General features: G+C 35.3%; 1 protein-coding gene across 7 annotated transcripts in view; it reads left to right on the top strand.

The window, feature by feature from the left end:
• Positions 1–22,353, top strand: part of NBEA (neurobeachin) — a 620,064-nt gene that overhangs the window by 368,902 nt on the left and 228,809 nt on the right. For all 7 annotated transcript variants that reach the window (XM_032611436.1, XM_032611437.1, XM_032611439.1 and 4 more), the window contains one exon: positions 15,682–15,806. In XM_032611436.1, the coding sequence (XP_032467327.1) occupies positions 15,682–15,806 (125 nt within the window). The remainder of the gene's footprint in view (positions 1–15,681; positions 15,807–22,353) is intronic.

Below are 22,353 nucleotides of genomic sequence, written 5' to 3' on the forward strand. Positions count from 1 at the left end.
TAAATGTTATGTGGTAGAAACTGGATTCTGTTATATTCCTCTAAGGGGTATTGATATTATTCTTTTAGCAGGCAGTTAACTGGGTTAGACTCAAACTGTGTAAAGTCTGTCACATCTGCAGTGGGTTGTGGCTCAGATCTTAGTTCAGACTACTTTTGTCTGTCTTACTCATGCATAGTTCACAATCCAGCAAGAGACTTGAAAAGGATTTAAACATAGAATTTGGCATTCCCCTTCTCAGGCACTCTGTTTTTCATGGTTCCCACCTCACTCTCCAGCATTCCTATCAACCTCAAGCTCCTTCCCTTTGTTCCTATGTCCAGAAGCAGGCTTTCTATCAGGGTTTCAGTCACCTGCATCATTGCCATGATTGTAGCTGCCTTGGAGACAAACCCTCAAAAATGAAGAACTTGGGCTTCCCTGGTGGCGCAGTGGTTGAGAGTCCACCTGCCAATGCAGGGGACACGGGTTCATGCCCCGATCCGGGAAGATCCCACATGCCGCGGAGCGGCTGGGCCCGTGAGCCATGGCCACTGAGCCTGCGCGTCCGGAGCCTGTGCTCCGCAACAGGAGAGGCCACGACAGTGAGAGGCCACAAAAAAAAAAATAATAATAAAAAAAATAAAAGAAGAACTCACCCTGTATTGATTACTTCCTTCGATTTTAACACCCCTGCAGAATCACACTGATTTTGTTTACTTTGCACAGCCCTCAGGTTGTTGTTGTTTCTAGTTTGCTCAGGTTTTATGGTTGTTATCTGTGGAAGATTCAGTTTATTAGGAGCTTATGCCTCCAACTAGGAGTGATTTTTCATTCCTCTCTTTTCCTCACCACTCTTCCAATACCCCTTTCCTCTGCCTCTGTATTATATCAGCTGTTCCTATTGGCTCTGTCTATAAAATATATCCAAAATCTGATGTCTTCTCTCCAGCTCCAGTGCTATCTACCACAACTGCTTCCATCTCAGCTTCTCCAGCATCCTCCTACCTAACCTACCTTTCAGCTTCCACACTAACCCTGTACTGTTTTTTTTCTCACACAGCAGCCAAAGCGAGATAAAGGATAAATCAGATCTTATTACTACTCCTTTCTTAAACTCTTCCAAAGACTCCTTCAGAATCCTAAATGATCCTGCACCTGCCTAATTTCAGAGCACATTTGATCCTCTTATTTTCTAAGCTTAAGCCACACTAACATCCTTCCTGTACTCAAACATACGAAGCTCATATCCAGTGTAATGCCTTCTCAGCTAGCTCTCTCTACTGTCTAGAATGCCTTTACCTTTTGTCTTTGGGTGACAGGATTCTTCTCATCACTGAGATATCTGCTCATATGTTACTGTCTCATAGAGGCTTTCCCTAAATACAGTGTATGTAATACAGTCACTCTATTTCCCTTAACTAAGCTTTATTTTCTTCATAACTCTTATTAGTATCCTTTTTTAAACTTTTTTTTACATACTTATTGTCTGTTTCCTACATGAAGCTGTAAATTCCATGAGGGCAGAGATCTTTTCAGTCTTGATCATTACTGTATCCCTAGCTCCTAGAAATAGTGCCTGTTCTAGTATAGCCATTAAATAAGTATGTGTTTATTGAATACTGAACCTGCTGGTTGGGCTTGGTGTATGAGTTGCTTGACCATCCTCTCCTTATCTGTGAAATTTGGGGTTAATATACATCTCATACAACTGTTATAAGGATTAAATGATATGTTTATAGAATATAATATGGTGCCTAATTCATATTTGTTACTCAGAAAACATTAGCTCAAAGAGTGTCACAAAAAAGAAAACAGAGACATCTAGCATGCCCTGATATTTTCAGAGCACGAGAAGTGGTAAAGTTTTTGAAACATCGTAACAAAACCTTGGGAAAGACAAAGAGGGAAAATAACTTTAGAGTTCAGAATATCAAAGATGATCAAAAGACTTCACACAGGCCTGGATGCTGTCTGTAGTCTGACTCAATCCTTCTTCCTCCTACTGCCTCAGGCCACAATAGCCTTTCTTTTTCTGTATTTTACCATTTCTAGTCTGGAATTTGTAGACTGGAAAGTTCCCTGGGAATGTTTGGATGGGACTCAAACTATGGAATGCTTGATATAACCACAAATCTCACTGAAACAAAATTCATTTATCCATTCATTTATTTATGGAGCACTCCAATGTTAGAAGAAAAGAGAAAATCACTATAAAATCAATGTTATTAGAGTTAGAAACTTTAGGGGTATAGTTTTTCAGTGTGGCTGTAGCACAGGGTCCATACCTCTTCTTTCCTCCTTCACCTGGTACATCCTTCTTTATTCTTTAAAGGCTTATTTCTAGCATCATCTCTTCCTGGCCTCTCCAGGCGAATTCATAAGTCTTTCTCGTTTGCCCTCAAAGCACTTTATTCAAACATCACTCACCACATTTTATTGTAATTGTTTATATCTTGTCCTCATCTTCTCGAGTAGAAAATACTCCTTACTAATCTTTATTGGCCTAACTCCTAACACAGGTACTAGAGGATAGTAGTCACTGAAAACAGGTCCTGAAATAGAGGTTATTTCTAAGGACTGGGGTACAGCAATGATCGAGACAGAAGAGGTCTCTGCCCTCATGAGCATGTGGGAGGTTGCATGAGTGAGCTAACATACTGATCAGCCCCTGGCTTATAGTACCTAATGGTTTGGGTGTTTTTTTTTTTAATTTCTTTATTTTTTTTTTCTTTTTTTTTCTTTTTTTTTTTTTGGGCTGCGTTGGGTCTTCATTGCTGCACGCAGGCTTTCTCTATTTGCGGCGAGCGGGGGCTACTCTTCATTGTGGTGCGCGGGCTTCTCATTGCGGTTGCTTCTCTTGTTGCGGAGCATGGGCTTTAGGCACGCGGGCTCAGTAGTTGTGGCTCACGGGCTCTAGAGTGCAGGCTCAGTAGTTGTGGCACACGGGCTTAGTTGCTCCGCGGCATGTGGGGTCTTCCCGGACAAGGGATTGAACCCATGTCCCCTGTGTTGGCAGGCAGATTCTTAACCACTGTGCCACCAGGGAAGTCCTACCTAATAGTTTTAAATGAAAATATCAGCACATCACTGACAACATATTCCAAAGTATGATCCAAGGGCTGTCAATAAGTGTTACTTGGGTAAAGTATTACATGGTCAAATGAGTTTGGGATGTTGAGTTGGGATGTTGAATTAAAGAAAATTAAAGTTTTGTTTAATGCAGATTTCCACTTGCATACAAGACTCTTCACTAGAGCCCTGTTTAGGGGCTTTGTTAATTGAGTTTTTCTAGAGGACACAACAGTGAGAGGCCCGTGTACCGCAAAAACAAAACAAAACAAAACAGAAAAAAACTTCCATTAAAGGTCAAATCAATATATATGGATTGGTGAATTTTGAGCTGTGTGCTGAGTTTTCTAGTCATGTCTTTATGTCATTGTTTTAAGCATATAAGCTGTCTTTATGTAAAAGAGGAAATATGAAATTGATTAAATACTGAGTAACAACTGTCCATCTGTAATAAAAGGATGTGTATACGTGCAGAACAAATCTTCTTTCATTGGTATGTCCTAATTAGTATCAAATTTACATGAACTATTTAAATTTTGAAAGTTGTGTCAAAATAAAAGTTTATGCAAGAAACTTATCTAAATTGGGAAAATAGTTTAAAGCCTCTCAAAAAGTGAATAAGAAAAAAATTTAAATATTACATTTTAATAGAAAACTTAATTTAAATGTAACTTTAATAAATGAGGCATAAATATTGAGGTGAATATTTAAATATAATTAAGTTATATAAGCACATGTTATGCTACCCTTTGGAAAAACACTTTATACCTGAACATTAAAAATGAATTCAAAATTAAATGTTATTTTTAAATACCAGTTTTTAAATAATGACAGAATTATTCCTCTATTGTGAATACAGGTTTTTAAAATATTTATGTACATTTATGAGAATTAAGGGTAAATATATCATGAAAGGTTTGCTGTATTCATGCTCAAGTAGTGGGTGTTTTCCTTTCTTGTCTGTTAGTGTAACAAATATAAATCAGGGAAGGAAATATATATATATATATATTTTTTTTTTTTTTTTTTGCGATACACGGGCCTCTCACTGCCATGGCCTCTCCCGTTGCGGAGCACAGGCTCCAGATGTGCAGGCCCAGCGGCCATGGCCCTCGGGCCCAGCCGCTCCGCGGCATGCGGGATCCTCCCGGACCGGGGCACAAACCCACGTCCCCTGCATCGGCAGGTGGGCTCTCAACCACCACGCCACCAGGGAAGCCCCCTGGTTTTATATTTTTGACATATTTATCGGAAAAAAAAAAAATTAGAGGGGGTGTAGGATTTGGTTGTTTTCTGAATGGACAAAATTGAGTGTCAACAGAGTTAAGAGCTTTTGTAAATAGAAAGTTAATTGTGAAACAAGTAAGCATACTTTTTCAATTAATTTAAAATAAATGTGTTAGATAACTTGTTTTGGACAGAAACATTTTTCTTTGGCATGCCTCACAAATAACAGAAAGAATCAAATACAAATGGACCAGCTTGCATTTGATCACTGAAATGATCGTGTAGCCTAAAGCACACTTCACAAAGGCTGACGAAATTGTCACCATGTTCCTAATTTGCTGTTGTATTTTCCTATTTGGGTTAAATATGACACTGGCAAATCATTCCTCTACAAAGGCATGATAAGCTACTAAGAAAGTGATACTTTTAGTTCCATTGTCAGGAGTCCGATAACTACTTCCACCCCCACTTAGTGTGTATTAGTGTAAAAGCTGAAAAGGCCATATATGGTTTTGTTAAAATTCATTAGCGTGTCTAGTAATTAGTAGCGTTGCTCTGCCTTTCAAGACTTGTCTCTGTCATAATTTTGTTTTAAAAGTTAAATCGAACTTTATTGCATGAAAATACCATGAGAGAGCAATTAAATTAACAAGTATTATTGCATACCTGTTTGCAAACTGTTCTAAGTACTGTGGGGTTGCAAAGCTGCGTAAAACAAATACCCTGATCACTAGTTTATAATCTAGTAAGAGAGTCAAAGTGTAAATGCATGATTAAATGAACAGTTGAGATCTACCAGAATATAAACAAATGTTTAATTGCCAAATTTATAATCAAGGATGTTTTAGAGGGAAGACTGGCATGTGATACAGAACAAACATAGAAACATTGCAAAGGGTAATACACGATTAATTGCTAATTGGATAAGCATGAACATTTTAATGAGAGGAATAGCACATAACTAGGAATGAACAGCGCAAGTTTGGGGGACAATCTGAGGGGAATAGAGGTTCTAAATAATGCAATAAGGGTGATGATATTGGAAAGAGGGGCACTCCATGGACCCTGCAGAGCAGACTAAAAGATTTACTTCTGCGTATCTGTCACTGCAGTTAAATGTTGCATTAAAAAATGTTAGACCTTTCAAAAATATATCTGAATTTCTGGAAAACTTCTTGTTTTAGTTTGATAGAAATGCAAAACTGTATACACTTAAATTTGTATAACAGCTGATATAACTACTATTTATTGATGGACTTGTAGCAAGCGCTTAATGGAGAGCATTAATGAGAACTATTACTCCCGTGTAAATAAAAAAACTAATACTCAGACAGGTTGTCATTTACATAGTGAGTGTCAGGGCTGGGATTTGAACCTTTTTCTAACTATGCTGCCTCCTGCTGCTGCTGCTGACTTCTGTGTACCATGCATTGGGCTGAACACTCTAAATACATTCCTTACAACAATTCTATAAGGTAGGCTTTATTTATCCCCATTTTGTAAATGAAGTAACTGAGGTTTAGAGAATGCAACAGTGAAAATCATAAACTTAATTTTAAATAATACCAGGCAGGCATGTATCAATAAATGTTATATAACTAATAAGATACATTTTATATGAAATATTTTACGCTATTGAAAAAACATTTACTTTGCAGTAATAGATATACTTTTAAAGATAATTGAAAATTGTGCTATGTAGCATAAGGATATTCCTCAAAGTTAAGCAAATCCTTTCCTGTGATTTCTTATAGTGATCAATTTCTGTCTTATGGGGAAGAATTTTTAATTATAATTTCTAAAAATAATTAAGCCTATTCACCACAGCAGTAATTATTAGGATGAAAGAATATCTACTTTCGTCAAGTGGGATAGAATTGCTGTATAGAATTAAGTGTTTCACAAGGAATTTTACAATTTTCCTAATTAAGATAAAAGTAATTATTGCTGCCCTAAGACTGCTTAAATTGAGACTAGCTCTACTGGAAAAGGAAACATTTAAAAAGGAGTGTAGCTATTCACTAAAAAGCTTTGTATGTTGCTGCCCAAAAGTAAATAAATAAATAAAGCCTGAGCCAGAAGAGTAGTTGGTTAAAGATGCAAAGACAAAGAGTGAAAATGCAATTCAACATTTGCTAATCAGGTGGGTCATAGAGAGCTCATTGAATAAAGTTATTTATTTATTTTTCTTTTTGGAAACTATTTCTCTTTTCTACTTTCCAGCCCTGCCTCCTTATTTAATTGTTCATGATTTGGAGCCACTACTTCTTTTCAAATGTTAATAAAGTGAAAGAGTTTAAGAAGTGAAAGTTATAAAAAGGAAGATGTCCCGTAAAGTGTTTATTATTAAAATCGTTCCATTTGCTGGAACCAAACCTTTTCTGATCCTACCAGGCAACCTCGTTAGTAAATGTAACTGTTACAAGAAAGGAGTCAGTGGAATTCTTGTTGGGAGGCTCTTCCTCTTCAGCTCTAGATTAAGGAAAGTTCGAGAACCAACTCTACTGATCTCTCTGGATACTCAACTTCTAAATTTGTTCCTCCTCCTTTAGTGGAGATTCAGAATTTACAAACATGGTAAAAAAGTATTTTGTAAGAATTGAGCCCAATTTCCTGCACAACACACAATAGCTGCTCTGGTGTCTTGCGGTAGCGTATAGAACCTGACCAGATGCTTAGGGGATTATTTTTCTCATCTATCATTTTCACATGGAAAACTATCCCTTAAATACTCTAAAACCACTGTATTCCTTACAATACCAGAAAACCAGGCTCATAGGGAGTGGTGGTGCACCCAAAAAGCAAAAGGAGTCACCTAAATATTTTTTGTCCCCAGAAAACTGCTTTCTGTAAGAAAAGAGAAGAAAATAAAAAGCAAATTAAAGAATCAAACAAAACATCCAGTACTCTATTAGGAGAATTTTCATTCTGCAACAATAAATAAAGAAATATAAGCCCTCACATATGATTATTTTAAGGACGCAATGATTTTTTTCTTGAATGATTTGCTCTGCCCTTTATCAAATAGACATTTGTCTGCCTTCAAACTTACAGTATAAATATATCTCTCTTTAAAATTAATGGACAACATCAACATGGCTTTTCAAAGGTCACCTTAAATAAACTAAGAATTTTCTTTTGTAGTATATTTTATTCTGAAAGGCTTTATTTTTCATGCACTGTGACTAAGATTATACTATCATATTTTAACCAAATGATATTGCCTTTTCCTTTTTTTGATAAAAAAGGAAATTAGGAGCAAATGTGATGAAAAGAAGTACAATGGATCGCTGCTGCAGTAAACAATACAAGGGGAAAGGAAGGGAGAAGGTAGCATAAGCCACACATGGGACCATCCAGAGAGAACAGAAACATTAGCAGAAAGTTAGATCACAACTTGGATCAAAATAAGAAACCTGTAATGGAAACAAAATTTTAGACAAAAAGTTTACTTTCCTACCCACTTTCTTTTTCATGCCTTTAAGATGTCTGATTTGGCTGCTAACAAAACTTTTCTCACTATTAAGTATGGCTTATGCAATCTAACACACACTTTAATAATATTCACTATTTTTTCATCTAAAGCTTCATTATAGTTAATTGGAAACCTAGTTTAATTCACATACGTTCATCAATCACTATCTCCCTCTCTGTGAATCCAAAATGTTTCATAGAGTTTCTCAAGAATCATCATTCACAGTAACTACTCCCCACTGATATGCATGGGAACAAATGATAGAGACAGACAGCTATAACGCATCCCCAGTGGTGTGTTTGGAATCCTATCTTTCCTTCCAGGTTCAGTAATACAGGGAGAGAGAACAAACTAGCCTGACTTGGAAAGACTGGCCTGAAGACTAGGATTTGGCTTTGTGAACTATGACTTTACAGTGTCAGGAGGTGAGAGTACACTTTTCAAAGACAGGAAGAATGCATCTTTCAGGAGCTTCACAATCAATTTGTAATTAAATTATCAGATATAATACACGACCTCAGGTCGGAGAGGATGTAAGTGTGTCAGAGAAAGGAGACTGGAAGAAGTGCTTAGTAGTACATAAGAGAGTCAGAACAGTATTAATGACTTAAGACATATATCAAATGTGTATGTGTAGATATATCCTTTAGATGAGAGTGTGTACACACACACACACACACACACACACACACACACACACTTACAGCATTGAGGTAATATATGTTACTAGGAATTGACTAAATAGCCCACAAGACCTGTTAATAAAAGGCTGATGATTTTTCTTATGAAGGAGAACTAAGAGTGCCAATAAATACAGAGTTTGTTTTGCCAACATACTTTGTAACCATGTTTCATTAGCATACTCACACTTGTTTACTTGTACATTCACTTATGCAGTAAGTTGGTTCCCCATTTTTATTAAAGAGAGTATCTCATCTGTTTCCTTCTTAACACTTACAAAAAATTAACTATAAGTTTATTTATTTAAATTATAAGATAGACTGAAAGCTGCACAAAGGCACGAATCACGTCAGCTTATTCATCTATGGAAGTCTAGTACTTAGCCTATCCCTGGCTCTTAGGTGTTCAATAAATATTTGTTGACTAAAGGAATGAACATATGCAGTATACACAGTGCATTCTGTCTACTTCACAATTATCATTTTTCATTCAGAATAATCAGTTCTGGTTATAAAGAAGCAGGAATCAGCTGTGCTGGTGCTTTAAGTGTAATATCCTCAAGATATTTTGTTTCCTTGGTTGCTCTCTTTACAGTTAGAGGCAGTGTGGCATGAGCTAGAAAGTCAGCCAGCTTGAGGACAGATACTTCTTCTGCCACCTACTGGTTGCTTAATCTTGGGCACATCACTTAGCCTTCCTGTGTCTCCATTTCTTAATTTGTAAAATGAGTTCACTTACCTTAAAGGGAATTTATGAAGAGTAAATGACTTAATACATGTGCAATGCTTAGAAAAGTACCTGGAATACAATAATCTCTCAGTAAATACTAGTCCTTCTGTAAGTATTATTATTCTAGGAACTTACTCAATTCTGGGGTTGTTTACTACAGTGACATGGGACCTTCAAATCTCAGAAGTTCAACACAAGAAAAGTTTATTTCTCACTCATACTACATGTTCCGCGTGGAACCACGGGGAAGCTCTGCCCCTCGAAGTCACTCAGGGATACAAAATGATGGGGACTCCACATCCATGCTTATTTTCTTCATTCCTACGGCGGAGGAAAGGGAGCATGGCGAATTTTCATTGGCTCTTAAAACTTTTGTCTGAAAGTGACTCACCTTTTACATTTTATTAGCTGGGGAAGGTCACATGGGCATGCCTTATTTCAAAACAGAGGAGTGTAATCTACGGTGTGTCCAGAGGAGGAGAGGGTAACAATTTTTAACTATTAGCCTCTCAGTTAGCATTTGTGTTTTTGGTCATTCTTGGTAGGATTAAAAGTCATGCACAGAGGTCTTGACCTCAGTGATCACCACCAGTGCTTTAGCCAAGCAGAGATTCGAGTTCTCACTGAATTTTGTGTGTATGTTTAGCAAGATGTTCCTTTGTTCCTTTCACTCTTTTCTCTATTCCCCTGGGTAGTTTTTGTTATCAAATATCAAGTAACCAATTAACAGTTCAGTTATGCTTTACCAGGTAAATTCAGTTTTCCCTCCAGCTTATGAAGGTGATTGATTCCTGGAAGGGGAGGAGGGACCCCTTTTAAGAAAATTAAGTGCATTCTCGTAAGTCTAAAATATAACTATCAAAAATTTCATGGAGGAAAATTATGACTTCCTGAACCCTGTTTATGCTAAAATAACACCAAATTCTAATTAATGAACACCATTACATCAATAGTAACATTAATTATCATAATACAACCTAACTGGGAATCTTCCCTTCATTAGTTACTGGCTCTTTACCTCCTCTTTTCAAGTATAGCAATTATGTGCTATACTTGTAAAATCACACTCCTGAACAAAACATATATATAATACTCAGTGTTTCTGTAATTCAGTCATGAAAGGCAAAAACATGGCTGTAAGGACCAAAATAAATAAACAGTGGGAAATAATACATATGATATCACATCCATCCTCCCAGGTGACATCATTAGAGGTATCACATATGAGATTATCACTGCTAAAAACTTGCAAATCCAAGCAGAATTTCAGTGCAGCATGACTATCTGCACAACCGTGGAGATGATGGCACAGTGGCTTCTGTATGTGTCCACCTGGATGCTCTCCAAGTGCAGGAACTCTAAATTAGTCCTCCTTCAAGAAGAGAAATGCTTGTCAACCTAACTTAGGGTATTAAAAGAACCTCTCAGAGTACTCAAAGTATACTGACCAAAATAGGCATATCACAGAGTAAAAATTTTTGATTGTGCTTGCAAATTATTAATAACAATCACATCTGGAGTTAAAACTTATTAGAGTAGTCTCTATTACTATCTTTTTTCCTGGAATGCCTCACATATTACAGAAGAATATAGCAAAGTGTATCTTATTATGTTGAAATATTAAATAGGTGGAATGGTAGAGGAGCGATTTAGTTAAAGGGTCAATAATATATATTAAATTTCAGTGGGAAAGCAGAGTGAAGAATGTGTGAGTGAGAATAAAAGGAAAGGAATATATCTTATTATACATATTATGCTGTTACATCTTCAGCACCAAGAGCATTGCCTAACACAGGATAAGTACTCAGTAAATATCTTTTTGAATGGAAACACTGAAGGAAGGAGAGAAGGAAATAAGTGAGTATCCATTTTAATGAATGATACTGTTTAATGTCATTGAGAGTTGAAAGCACAGCTCTCAGTACCTATTGTTATTTTATCTATACTCATTTCCACTATCTTTAAACTGTAAATAGAAAAACAAGTGTGGTTTGAAAGAAACAAAGTTTTTTTTTAAGAATTTATGTCTGTTCAAATATTGAAAACCCCAAATATTATCAAAGACTGGACTCTCAGTAATATTAGGTTAATTTCCACATAGAAAATGGGGAAAATACTAAAAGAACAAATCAGAGAACAAATATCTAAATTTTCCCAAACCTTGCTTCCTTCAAAAAAAAAAAGAAAAAAAGGATAATGGATTTTAGATTTTAGAAACTACAGATGAAAATTTTTCGTTGTTGTGGTCTATTCAGATCCTCTGCCCACTTTTTAATCAGGTTGTTTGGTGTTTTTGTTGTTGTTTTTGAGTTTTATGAGTTCTTTATACATTTTGGATATTATATTGTTTATCAGATATATTGTTTGCTAATCTTTTTTTCTCATTTGGTAGGTTGTCTTTTCATTTTACTGATTTTTTTTCTCTGCAGAAGCTTTTTAGTTTGATATAATCCCACTTGTTTATTTTATTTTTGTTGCCTTTGCTTTTGGTGTCAAATCCAAAAAAATCATTGCCAAGACAAATGTCAAGGAGCTTACTGCCTGTGTTTCCCTCTAAGAGTTTTGTGGTTTCAGGTCTTATGTTTTAAAGTCTTTGACCCATTTTTAGTTGAGTTTCATGTATGGTGTAAGACTGATCTAGTTCTATTCTTTTGCATATGACTGTTCAGTTTCCCCAACACCGTTTTTTGAAGAGACTCTCCTTTCCCCATTGTATATTCTTGGCTTCTTTGCCATAAATATCAAAAATAAATGGGTTTATTTCTGGGCTCTCTATTCTGTTTCATTAAGTTGCGTGTCTGTTTTTATGTCAGTATCATACTGTCTTGATTATTATAGCCTTGTAATATAGTTTGAAATCAGGGAGCGTGATGCCACAGCTTTGCTCTTCTCTCCCAAAATTGCTTTGTCTATTTGGGCCTTTTGTGGTTCCATACAAAGTTTAGGATTCTTCGTTCTATTTCTGTGAAAAATGCCATTGGAATTTTGATGGAGATTGTATTGAATCTGTAGTTTGCTCTGGGTAGCATGTACATTTTAACAATATCAATTCTTTCAATCCATGAGCAAGGACTATATTTCCACTTTTTTATGTCTTCTTCAATTTCTTTATTCAGTGTCTTAGTTTTCATTGTACAGGTCTTTCGCCTCTTTACTCCTAGGTATTCTTTTTGATACAGTTGTAAATGTATCAAATTTCTTTCTGATAGTTAATTAGCTATAGTGACTTTTTGCACATGTCTTTGTATAGCTTTTTTAGTGGTTGCTCTAATTATTACATCATATCTACATAGCTCATCACAGTCTACTGGTGGTGTCATTTTACCACTCCAAGTGAAGTATAGAAACTTTACCTCCCTTTACATTCCTTTACCCTCTCTCATTTATATTTGTCTTGACTATTACCTCTACCCACAATGAGAACCACATCAGACAGTGTTATAATTTTTGCTTCAACAGCAAAACATAATTAACAAAACTCAAGAGGAAAAGGAAATCCTATTATATTTACTTACACTTCGCTTATGTCCTTTCTTCCTTCCTGATGTTCCAATGTTCCTTCTTTTATTGCTTCCCTTATGTTTACATGATTGCTATTAGCCATTTTTTTAGACTAGCTCTGAGGCTGACAAATCTTTTTCATCATCTGAAAATATTTTCATTTCTCCTTTATTCCTAAAGGATATTTTCACTCGTTATAGGATTCTGGGTTGACAGTTCTTTTAGCACATAACAAAACTTTTACACTTCTTCTGGCCACCATAGCTTTGAATGTGAAATATGCTGTCATGGTTCATGGTATGACAAGTAATTTGAGATCGAAACCTGGATTTTTTTTTTTTTAATTTTCCGAGATATTTTTATCTCGTTCAAATCTTCTATTTTAGTTGACTTTTCTCTGACATTACTCCACCAGGACAATGGGGTGCACTGCCTCTTCAATGCCAGGTGGAGATAGAAATCTAGGTTCCCCGCTTCCCTTCCGCTGACATCCAGGGAGTGGGTAGCTCCTCATGATGGCTTAGCAGGGGTGGGAGTTCCAGCTCCCCACGTGGTATCCACTGATGGGGGTGGCCTCATTGCTGCTGGTTAGTAGTAAAAGTCCTGACTCTCTACTATGTCTCCTCCCGGCCCACCCCAGTGGGAAGAAAGAAGGATGCCTCATTACTGACCACAGGGCGTGGGAATCTAGGCTCTCCATAAGGTCTCGAGTGACTACTTGAGGGTGAGGTACCTTGTCATCAGCCAGCAGAGATGAAAGTCCTGGCTCCCTATATGACCCTTCTCTGACGCCACCCCAGTTTGGATGTTAGGGCGCCTCGTTACACCATCATGAGGCTTCAGATCTAGACTCCCCACTCATCCTTTGCTAGTGTGTGTAGGGGGGAATGAGAGGCATAGTTTTTCTGTGGTGTTTGGCTAGAGGAAATAATTGTCTAAAAGTTTCCTGTCTTCCTAGGATGCCCTTTTCCTGGTCTTCTGGCTAGAGAAACATGCTTTTGTTGAGGCTTTTTTTTTTTTTGTCTGTACCCGTTGGTCTATCTGGGTTGCTAGCTTCTTTTGCCTCCAAATCTAGGGTATACGAGACAAAAAGATAACCCAGGGAACTCACCACTTTGTTGTTCCTTGGGCCCTGTGGTCCTTAGCCAGTCTGCCTTCTGCTCCCCACATTTCAGAGTTTTGTTACGTTTGTTTTATATGTAGCGTATAAATTTTTTTTTAGTTGTTCTTAATGGGAAGAATAGAGGAAAGTATGTCTGTGGTCAGGAACTTGAGAAAACATTAGATCTCAGGTCTCTCCTAGTGAATTCAGTTACTTAATTTTAACATACTTTTAAGGAAAATCATTATAGCAAGATTTTAGCATTTTCTTCTTTAAACTACTAGGATTAATCTGTATTTGTAGGGATAGAATTTTTCATATTTTAAATTAATGACAGAGGTATACTACTCATAATAATTAATCACCAGATAATCATTATTTTGACAGAAAAATAAAATTATAATTATTATGTTTAGAAAAACAAGTATATTAAATTATACTTTAAATGATTATAATTTTAATGTTCTTTTTATATATATCCCTTATATTGATATATTATTTAACAATTAAGCTATAGAAAACAAAATTAAATAGCCATAAAATCTAAAATTTTTTCAAAAGTAAATTATTGTTCTCACTGACTATACTTCTCTGTAGATTTGCAAAGTAAAAAAAAAATTGTTTTAATTAATTCATTAAATATTTATTAAAAACATAGTATGTGCCAGACGTTGTGCTAAAGAGATAATGATGAGCAAAATATATAGTTTCCATCTTAATTAAACACAGTGTTCTCCTACAGTAAAATATCAAAATAAAAACTGAAATCAAATCTTCTGTGAAAGCATTTTATGTGTTTTTATGAATAGTGCTACTCAAGAAAATTAGAATTTTATCTTTTGAGTATATTATTCCAGGTACTATACAGAAAATGAGAGACTTCTCAAGCAGTAGCATTTATCACTAATGTTTATTAAAGTTAAATTGAAAACAAAAATGATACCATGAAATGTTCCATTGGTATACAATGAACATATTTCAGTAGTTTCTGAAATACCTTGTAGATTTTTAATATTGTTTAAAGTGTAACATAGTTTAGACAGTGTTACCAACGATGGCCATGGCTGTTAATGGTTTATATTAACTGAAAGCTGTAAAATCATCCAAGGACTCTGTTAGCGTTAGAATAATAATTTACCAAGACAATTACCACATACTGGCATTTTTTTGCAGCTCTAATTCACTATTATTAATAATGGATAAAATTGCACTTTTCTCATGTTGCTGTGGGCAGTAGGGAATTATTTCAATGAATATTTCAGCACATTATTTTAATCATTCTTCCACCAAATCCAAGTGGGCAATATTTTATAGTTCTTAATTCAGTGTACTAAGAAACCATGGTCATTAAATTGCGAACTGTTTGTAGTGAGGTCTATCCTGTGATTTACAAGCCTTGTTAAAAACAGTGTAAAAGAATGCAAACTGTGCCATTAATACTTGTAATTTGATGCTGCATTTGTTACTAAACTCCCAGTGATGAATGTTTTCAGTAGAAGGAAGAACATTGTAAAGAAAGCAGAGCTGAATGTTATAATGCCTAAAATATGAGAATGTTACTATTTTAAGTTTTGTTCATTTGTAGAGGAAACATATGTATATAAACACAGTTGTAAAACATAAATATCTCAAAAGTTATCTTAATTTTCCAATGAGACCAAAGAAATAAAGATTTAACTGTATCAGTTATGAATTTAGAAGAGTTAAATTTACCATAGTTTATAATATGTAATGCCATTCATGCTCTTGATGAATTGAATACAGAAAATATTTAATCCTTATAAAAAGAAAATGTGCAAAGCTTTTAAAATTTATTGTGTAAGCAGTCTGTGAATGTATATAACTTGAAAAAATGTACTTCCAGTTATACATCATTATTATTAGTTATTATTGTTTTTTATCTTCCCATTCTTAGCCAATTGCACGATTTCTGGCGTTTGGATTACTGGGAAGATGATCTTCGTCGAAGGAGACGGTTTGTCCGCAACGCATTTGGCTCCACTCATGCTGAAGCATTGCTCAAAGCTGCAATAGAATATGGTGAGTACCAGTGCCTCTCACACAAAAATACTCCTGGATGTGAGGTGACTCTCTGTGGTTGATAATTCTTTTTTTTTCACTAGCATTTAAAATTCTCCATGTCATAAGCCAAAAATGTTATGTTCTGCTTTATCCTTCAGCATCATTTAAGTTATACTCATTCAACCCAATATTTCTCCCACTTGATGTATGTTAGACTCTTCAGCTTCTTTGTGATAGATTAGAAGCCTCTACATAGTTGGTTATTACCCAGCATCCTTCTCATAGAGCCTAAAACAAGAGTAAAATCATTTTCCTTTTCAGCATCTTTCAAACTTTTTCACCCAACGTGGAAAAAAAAATGTACTACTGTAAGTGTGTATTCAGATTTATATATTTTTATGTATAATTTGTGTGTGTATATATATACACATATGTATACTGTGTGAATATAAATATATACATGAAATATATAGACAAATATGTGTACTGTTATGTATATACATATACACATGCACATACTTGTGTATTTAACTGAAACAAATGTCTTACTAATAATCTCATTACATGGCATTCTGTATTTTAACCCTATTCTATTATTTTCAGTTTAATAAATAAATCATGCCTCAGTATGCCCATTAGGTTCTCAGTCCTCCAATGGATTGCAAATAAAGTTTGAAAAAGACCATCCAACGTTAAAGATATCATCCACTATCACACTACAGTAGAACTGCACCCTAAGTTGTCCTTTATAAAATGTGCAATAAATGGTAAATATCAAAATACTTTTTGTAATTAAATAAAAACGCTGCTACTTTAGATTGCTGTCCACCAAGAAGTATGCATAGGGCTATTCTCTCCGTTCACCTACTTTTTTAAAATTAATTTATTTATTTTTGGCTGCATTGTGTCTTTGTTGCTGTGTGCGGGCTTCCTCTAGTGGCGGTGAGCGGGGGCTACTCTTCTCATTGCGGTGGCTTCTCTTGCTACAGAGCACGGGCTTTAGGCGTCCGGGCTTCAGGAGTTGTGGCTCGCGGGCTCTAGAGCACAGGCTTAGTAGTTGTGGCGCACGGGCTTAGTTGCTCCGCGGCGTGTGAGATCTTCCCAGACCAGGGCTCGAACCCACTGCACCACCAGGAAAGCCCAGTTCACCTATTTTTAAATGCTCTAAAAAGTTTAAGTTTGATTGATAATATAATTTTATAAACCATATACACTCAGAAAATAACGTTATTGAACACTGTCCATATGTTTTTGTTATTGACTACTTTTGTTCTCACAATCACTTGGGTTTTTATTATTTTAATTTTTATTTATTTGAGAGTAATAAATGAGCCATATGTTTTAAAATTTACCCTAATATATAACACAGATTGCCATTCATGTTCTTGATGGATTGAACAGGGAAAATATTTAATCCCAATAGAAAGAAAATGTGTACAACTTTTAAAATTTATTGTGTGACTAGTCTGTGAATTGGTATTACTTACTAAGGCTGGAAACACAAATAAATATGTGAGGATTTCATATGAAACATACCTAAGATAAAGTTAAAAAGTAACTTTATACAGTAAAAGTAACTGCAGGAGAGAATATGCTTTAAAAAAATATATAGTTGACTTGTACTGTAGGGGATTTCTTTAATCAACTCAAAAAAAAATCACCTAAGGATTCTAGCACCTAAGGATTTAGCACCAACTTAAAATGAGTTATTATCTTTATGTTCTACAGAAGAGATTCTTAGAAATATCTACTTAAAGTGGCATGCTTTATAATATGAACTTAAAAATTTTTAACTTCATTTCATATTCCCAACCATTTAAGCATTTTCATCAATTCATCTTGAATTCCTCTCATTAGAAATTAGAAACATCTAAAGACAACTTGTAACAGGGGTTAGGCTAGAGTGATATTATTGGTGTTGCCAGTACCTTAATTATATAGGATTCACATTATACTACATTCAGTGTTCTACAGGTTGCTTTTAGAAAAGGTCTGTTAGAAAAATATTTCTTTTGGTTCTCTATAAAAATGGATGGCTTATTTTGTATGTTCAGTTTTTAAACTGTCTTTATTATTAAACCAGTGTCAAAGCTTATAAGAAACATATTTAAATTTTTTTATATTGACCTTTTTTTTTTTTTTTTTTGATACGCGGGCCTCTCACCGCTGTGGCCTCTCCCGCTGCGGGGCACAGGCTCCGGACGCGCAGGCTCAGCGGCCATGGCTCACGGGCCCAGCCGCTCCGCGGCATGTGGGATCTTCCCGGACTGGGGCACGAACCCGTATCCCCCGCACCGGCAGGCGGACTCTCAACCACTGCGCCACCAAGGAAGCCCCTATATTGACCTTTTTTTAAGACTGTCATGTCATGTTTTAGTAACATAGTAACCACTGTTAATGAACCTAAATTAAAAAATAATATTCTGATTTTGAAACAGATGAAAGATGTAGGTGATAGTAAACATCCTCTGTGTGTAGTATGAACGTATTTTAAAATATGTAGTGGTTTATGAATTTGAAATAGTGGATCATCAGCAGTATTCCAAACCTGTTATCCCTCCTGAGTTGGGTTCTTTGATAAAAGGAAAGTAGGGTATGTTTTTATTTTATACGTATCTAGAACAAAGACCACACGTATGCCATAAAATATTCAGGACATCTACATGGTACTCGTGCCAGATTTACTTCATGGTCATTCTCGGGGTTAAGGTCGGGTAGTGGAAGACAAAAGAGAACAGAAACAATTCTACCTCCAAAAACAACTCTAGAGCACACCTCTGACTTCACATTTGTGAACTTCTAGAAGTGGGTAGAGAGTAGGGAGTAAAATATGGAGGATGTGAAGAGGTGAGTGGAAAGTACTCCCTGGAGTGATCTGTACATAGAAGTAGAAGGAGGAATTACAAACTGCCAAGAGAAAAACATAACATTGTATCTTCTTCCAAACTCTTAATGTGCCTTCTAACCTATGTTTAAAGTATTTCCTCAGAAGAATAGGAAGTAAATGTCAGTAATTATTACAAAGCACTTTATCCAATGAAAATAGATGTTGAAAGACTTAATTGAAAACATATTTTGTATATTTTAGAGAAAGGCTTTTATATGCACATATTGCCAGAACATTCATATAAAACTAACAGAACTCAGCCCATCATCTGGTCACTCTGCCTGCCATTAAACATTTAAATGTGTTTTAAGTACCTTAAAGTCTGGCAGTGTATAGACTAACATCCGAAAGATTTAATGTTTTGGTTTGTGTAGACATAGATAAAGGGTATATTTATAGCACAAACCTACTAATTTTGAGAGAGCTTCTAGAACAAATTGAAATTCAATTTATTTCTTCCTCTTTGTTGAATAATTAAAGTATTTCAAATTCTATCTTGAAAGTTAAATATTAAATGCACAGAAACTCTGCAGTAATCTATGGTCAAAAATTTTTTTCTATTCATCTACATTGTGGCAACAAAATTGTTTTAGGAACAAAAGATTTAATGAATGGAACTTTCAGTATGGCTAGAAGTATTTGAATCAGTGATCAAAGTTTTCAGAATTTTAACCAAGTTGTACAAGCTGAGGGAATAACCTAAAATTACTTAAATAGGGAATATTTACATGGCCATCAAAGCAATCGCTGAGATTTGATCACTGGTCATGTCTCTCTGTTCCTGTAGTACACTATGTTTCAAGAATGTGAGCCTCTATTAATATATTGTAATAGCAGTGAAACTGAATTTGCAAGCTTAATGTTTTAACAAAAATGTTTTGAATCACTTGACTTTTCCTTTAATTCAAACAGTTTAGCTTAAATCATAGTTAAACTTTAATGTGATGGGCAGAAGCATTTAGCTGTAATTTAAATTTCATGACATTCTATTTAGGCAATTTATTTGGAGCCACAAAACAAATATATTAACAATACTTTCTTTTAAATGAGCAAATAATCAGAATTAGATATATTTCCAAGGAGACAAAAAGGACCGTTATTGTACTTCATATTTGCTTTGCAAAGCTTTCTCTTCCATTTCATTATTAAAACTTTTGGTTGACCTTTTTCAGTTGGAAAACATCCTTAACACTGATGGAGTTTTTCATGCTTCTTAGTAATACTAATGAGCTGAATAATTTATGAGGTTGTCATGTGCAAAAGATTTGGTGTGATTTGATATACTTTTCAGCCTCTAGTGTTGGAATGTGATTAATAAAAACCTAGAGGCATGTAATTTTTTTTGCTGGTGTTTAATGCTCTAATTTCATATGTATTGAATGTGTTTTTTGGGTGTTTTCTGATAGTAAAATCTCATACAAGTGCAAATTTAATTGATTACCGGGAATTTTACAGACCATAGCGGTGGAAGAATATAAGGAAAATATTTTAAACTATAAATTCATTTTCTGATCTGCAGGGCTTTCTTCTTCAGGGCAAATTAGCTAATAGGGAAATGATTGAAAAAGGAGGATTTTGTATATTGTTTGTATGTTTAAATAAAACCCAAACCAGACAAATTTTGGTCCATTTCTGATGCTGAAAGATTATGGTGTCAAAGAATAGTTAAAATCTTAATAAGTTTGGTTGTCTTTGTTGATTGTCAATTACCATGTAGGACTCTGTCCCCTTTCCATGAAATTATAGTGGAGCAATGTTTCATCAAAGCCTAAGATCTCAAGCTCCACGTCTGCGATCAAAGCCATCATCCTAAATAGGTCTGATCAGGCATCGCAGAGGAGGGCAGGCTGTTTTAGCCAGAGGGAAAAAAAACATGGAGCAAAGATGACAAAATTAATCATTCATTTCTTTGGCAATAAATAATAAGATATGCTGAGAACTGCAAATGCGAACATCCTTAGGTTCCTCAGAGATGTATCTGCTTAACACCCAATTTATCTAAGCTTGTGAAGCCATCAAGATATGACCTTGATGAATAAGAAGCAGCTCTGTAATGAATCTGGAATTAAATTAGTTTTGATGGTGTATGCATGGCTACTGTAAGGTGCTACTTGCAGTCATCAAGAAATAAGAAAACACCGAGAATAAAAAAGTACTAGTGCAGCTATATACAGTTGTTGAGACAGGAGCTTCAAATTATCTGACTTCATTCTTTTTCTGACTTCAGTTTTTTGAAGAGTTTACATTTATAATAGTTGGAAACGATGATTTGATTGTTTTACCGAGTGGTTTATTGTTTGTACCATGTAGTCTCTAGCAAATGTCTTCTTATTGTTCATTGATATGTCCATTTTAGTTGGTGTATTATTAATTAAATCTTCATATCTGGAATGAAATAGATGATGTGATTATTGTTAAAATAATTTATTGAAAAGTTGATGTAAATTTTTTACAAGCGAGAGAAAGGCATACATGGAGTCATCTTTCAGCTCTTTTTTGATGCCAGTGTCATATTTTAATACAGTCTTATCTTCACCCTATGGTTTTATAGTCTCTTAAAATAATTTAAAAGGATTATATAAATGCTGACTTATAAAATATGCTTATAAAACACATTTTAAAGTTTTTGTGTAACAGCATTTTCATATCAACAAAGGTTTTAACAACTCCCCTGTTTTTATGGGAAGCTTCAGATGGAAGGCTTTAAACTGATTCAGAGGAATCAAGTGGCTTCATTAATTTAAAAGCATTTATTGAATATCTTGTACATGCCATGCATGCACTAAATGTTGAATACCGAGGCTGAGGCACAATTTCTGCCTTCTCACAGCACATAGTTTAGTGCAGTGTGTCTCAGCAGGGGTGGAAGTCAGCGTGTGCTACTGGCATCTAAAGGGTAGACACCAAGAATTCTGCTAAATTCACTATTGACTATTCACTGGGCAGCTCCCCAGAATGACAACCAAAATCCAGCCCAAAACATCAGTAGAGCCTAGGTTGAAAAATCCTGGTCTAGTGGAAAGAAATAAGCAGTTCTCGTAGAGGGAGGTGGTACTTCATAAAGGAACACAGGGAAGGTGACTAACGCTGGACCTATCGGGTTGGAGTCAGCTTCACAGAAATAGTTACTTATGAACTGACTTGAGAGAAGATTAGGAATTTACCAGGTGAGCAGGGAAGAGCAGAGTTAATAACAGAAATTTCCAAGACATGGAGGCATAAAAGACCCTAACTTACTTCTTTGAATGACCTCAATATTTTGCACTTGGTAATAGGTCACCGTGTAAAGTTATCAGAAAGTATTTTGATTTTAAGTATTTTATATTCTGAGATAAAAGAAAAACCACTTGAGGACAGGAATCATATCTTTCACCTATTCCATTTAAAGCATCCACATTAATACAATTTTTTGTACTTTGTTGCTGTCTTTTATTTAATCGATAATTCATTCATTTCAACATACACAGTATTTTAACCACATTCATTCATCCTTTTCAATAACAGCATTGAAGTATGATAGTCTACAGAATAGGTCTATAAGTACGGCATTTTCAAATCCTGAAATACGTTTTTTATGTCTGTACTTTATTTCCAGTTAGAGCATCAAAAGCCACTAAAGCTAAGGAGCTGACAAAATTATATTAATAGATCTATTGCTAAGTGGCATGGAACTGCTCA

Source organism: Phocoena sinus, chromosome 18, assembly GCF_008692025.1.
Source record: "Phocoena sinus isolate mPhoSin1 chromosome 18, mPhoSin1.pri, whole genome shotgun sequence".
In the NCBI taxonomy this organism is placed as follows: domain Eukaryota; kingdom Metazoa; phylum Chordata; class Mammalia; order Artiodactyla; family Phocoenidae; genus Phocoena; species Phocoena sinus.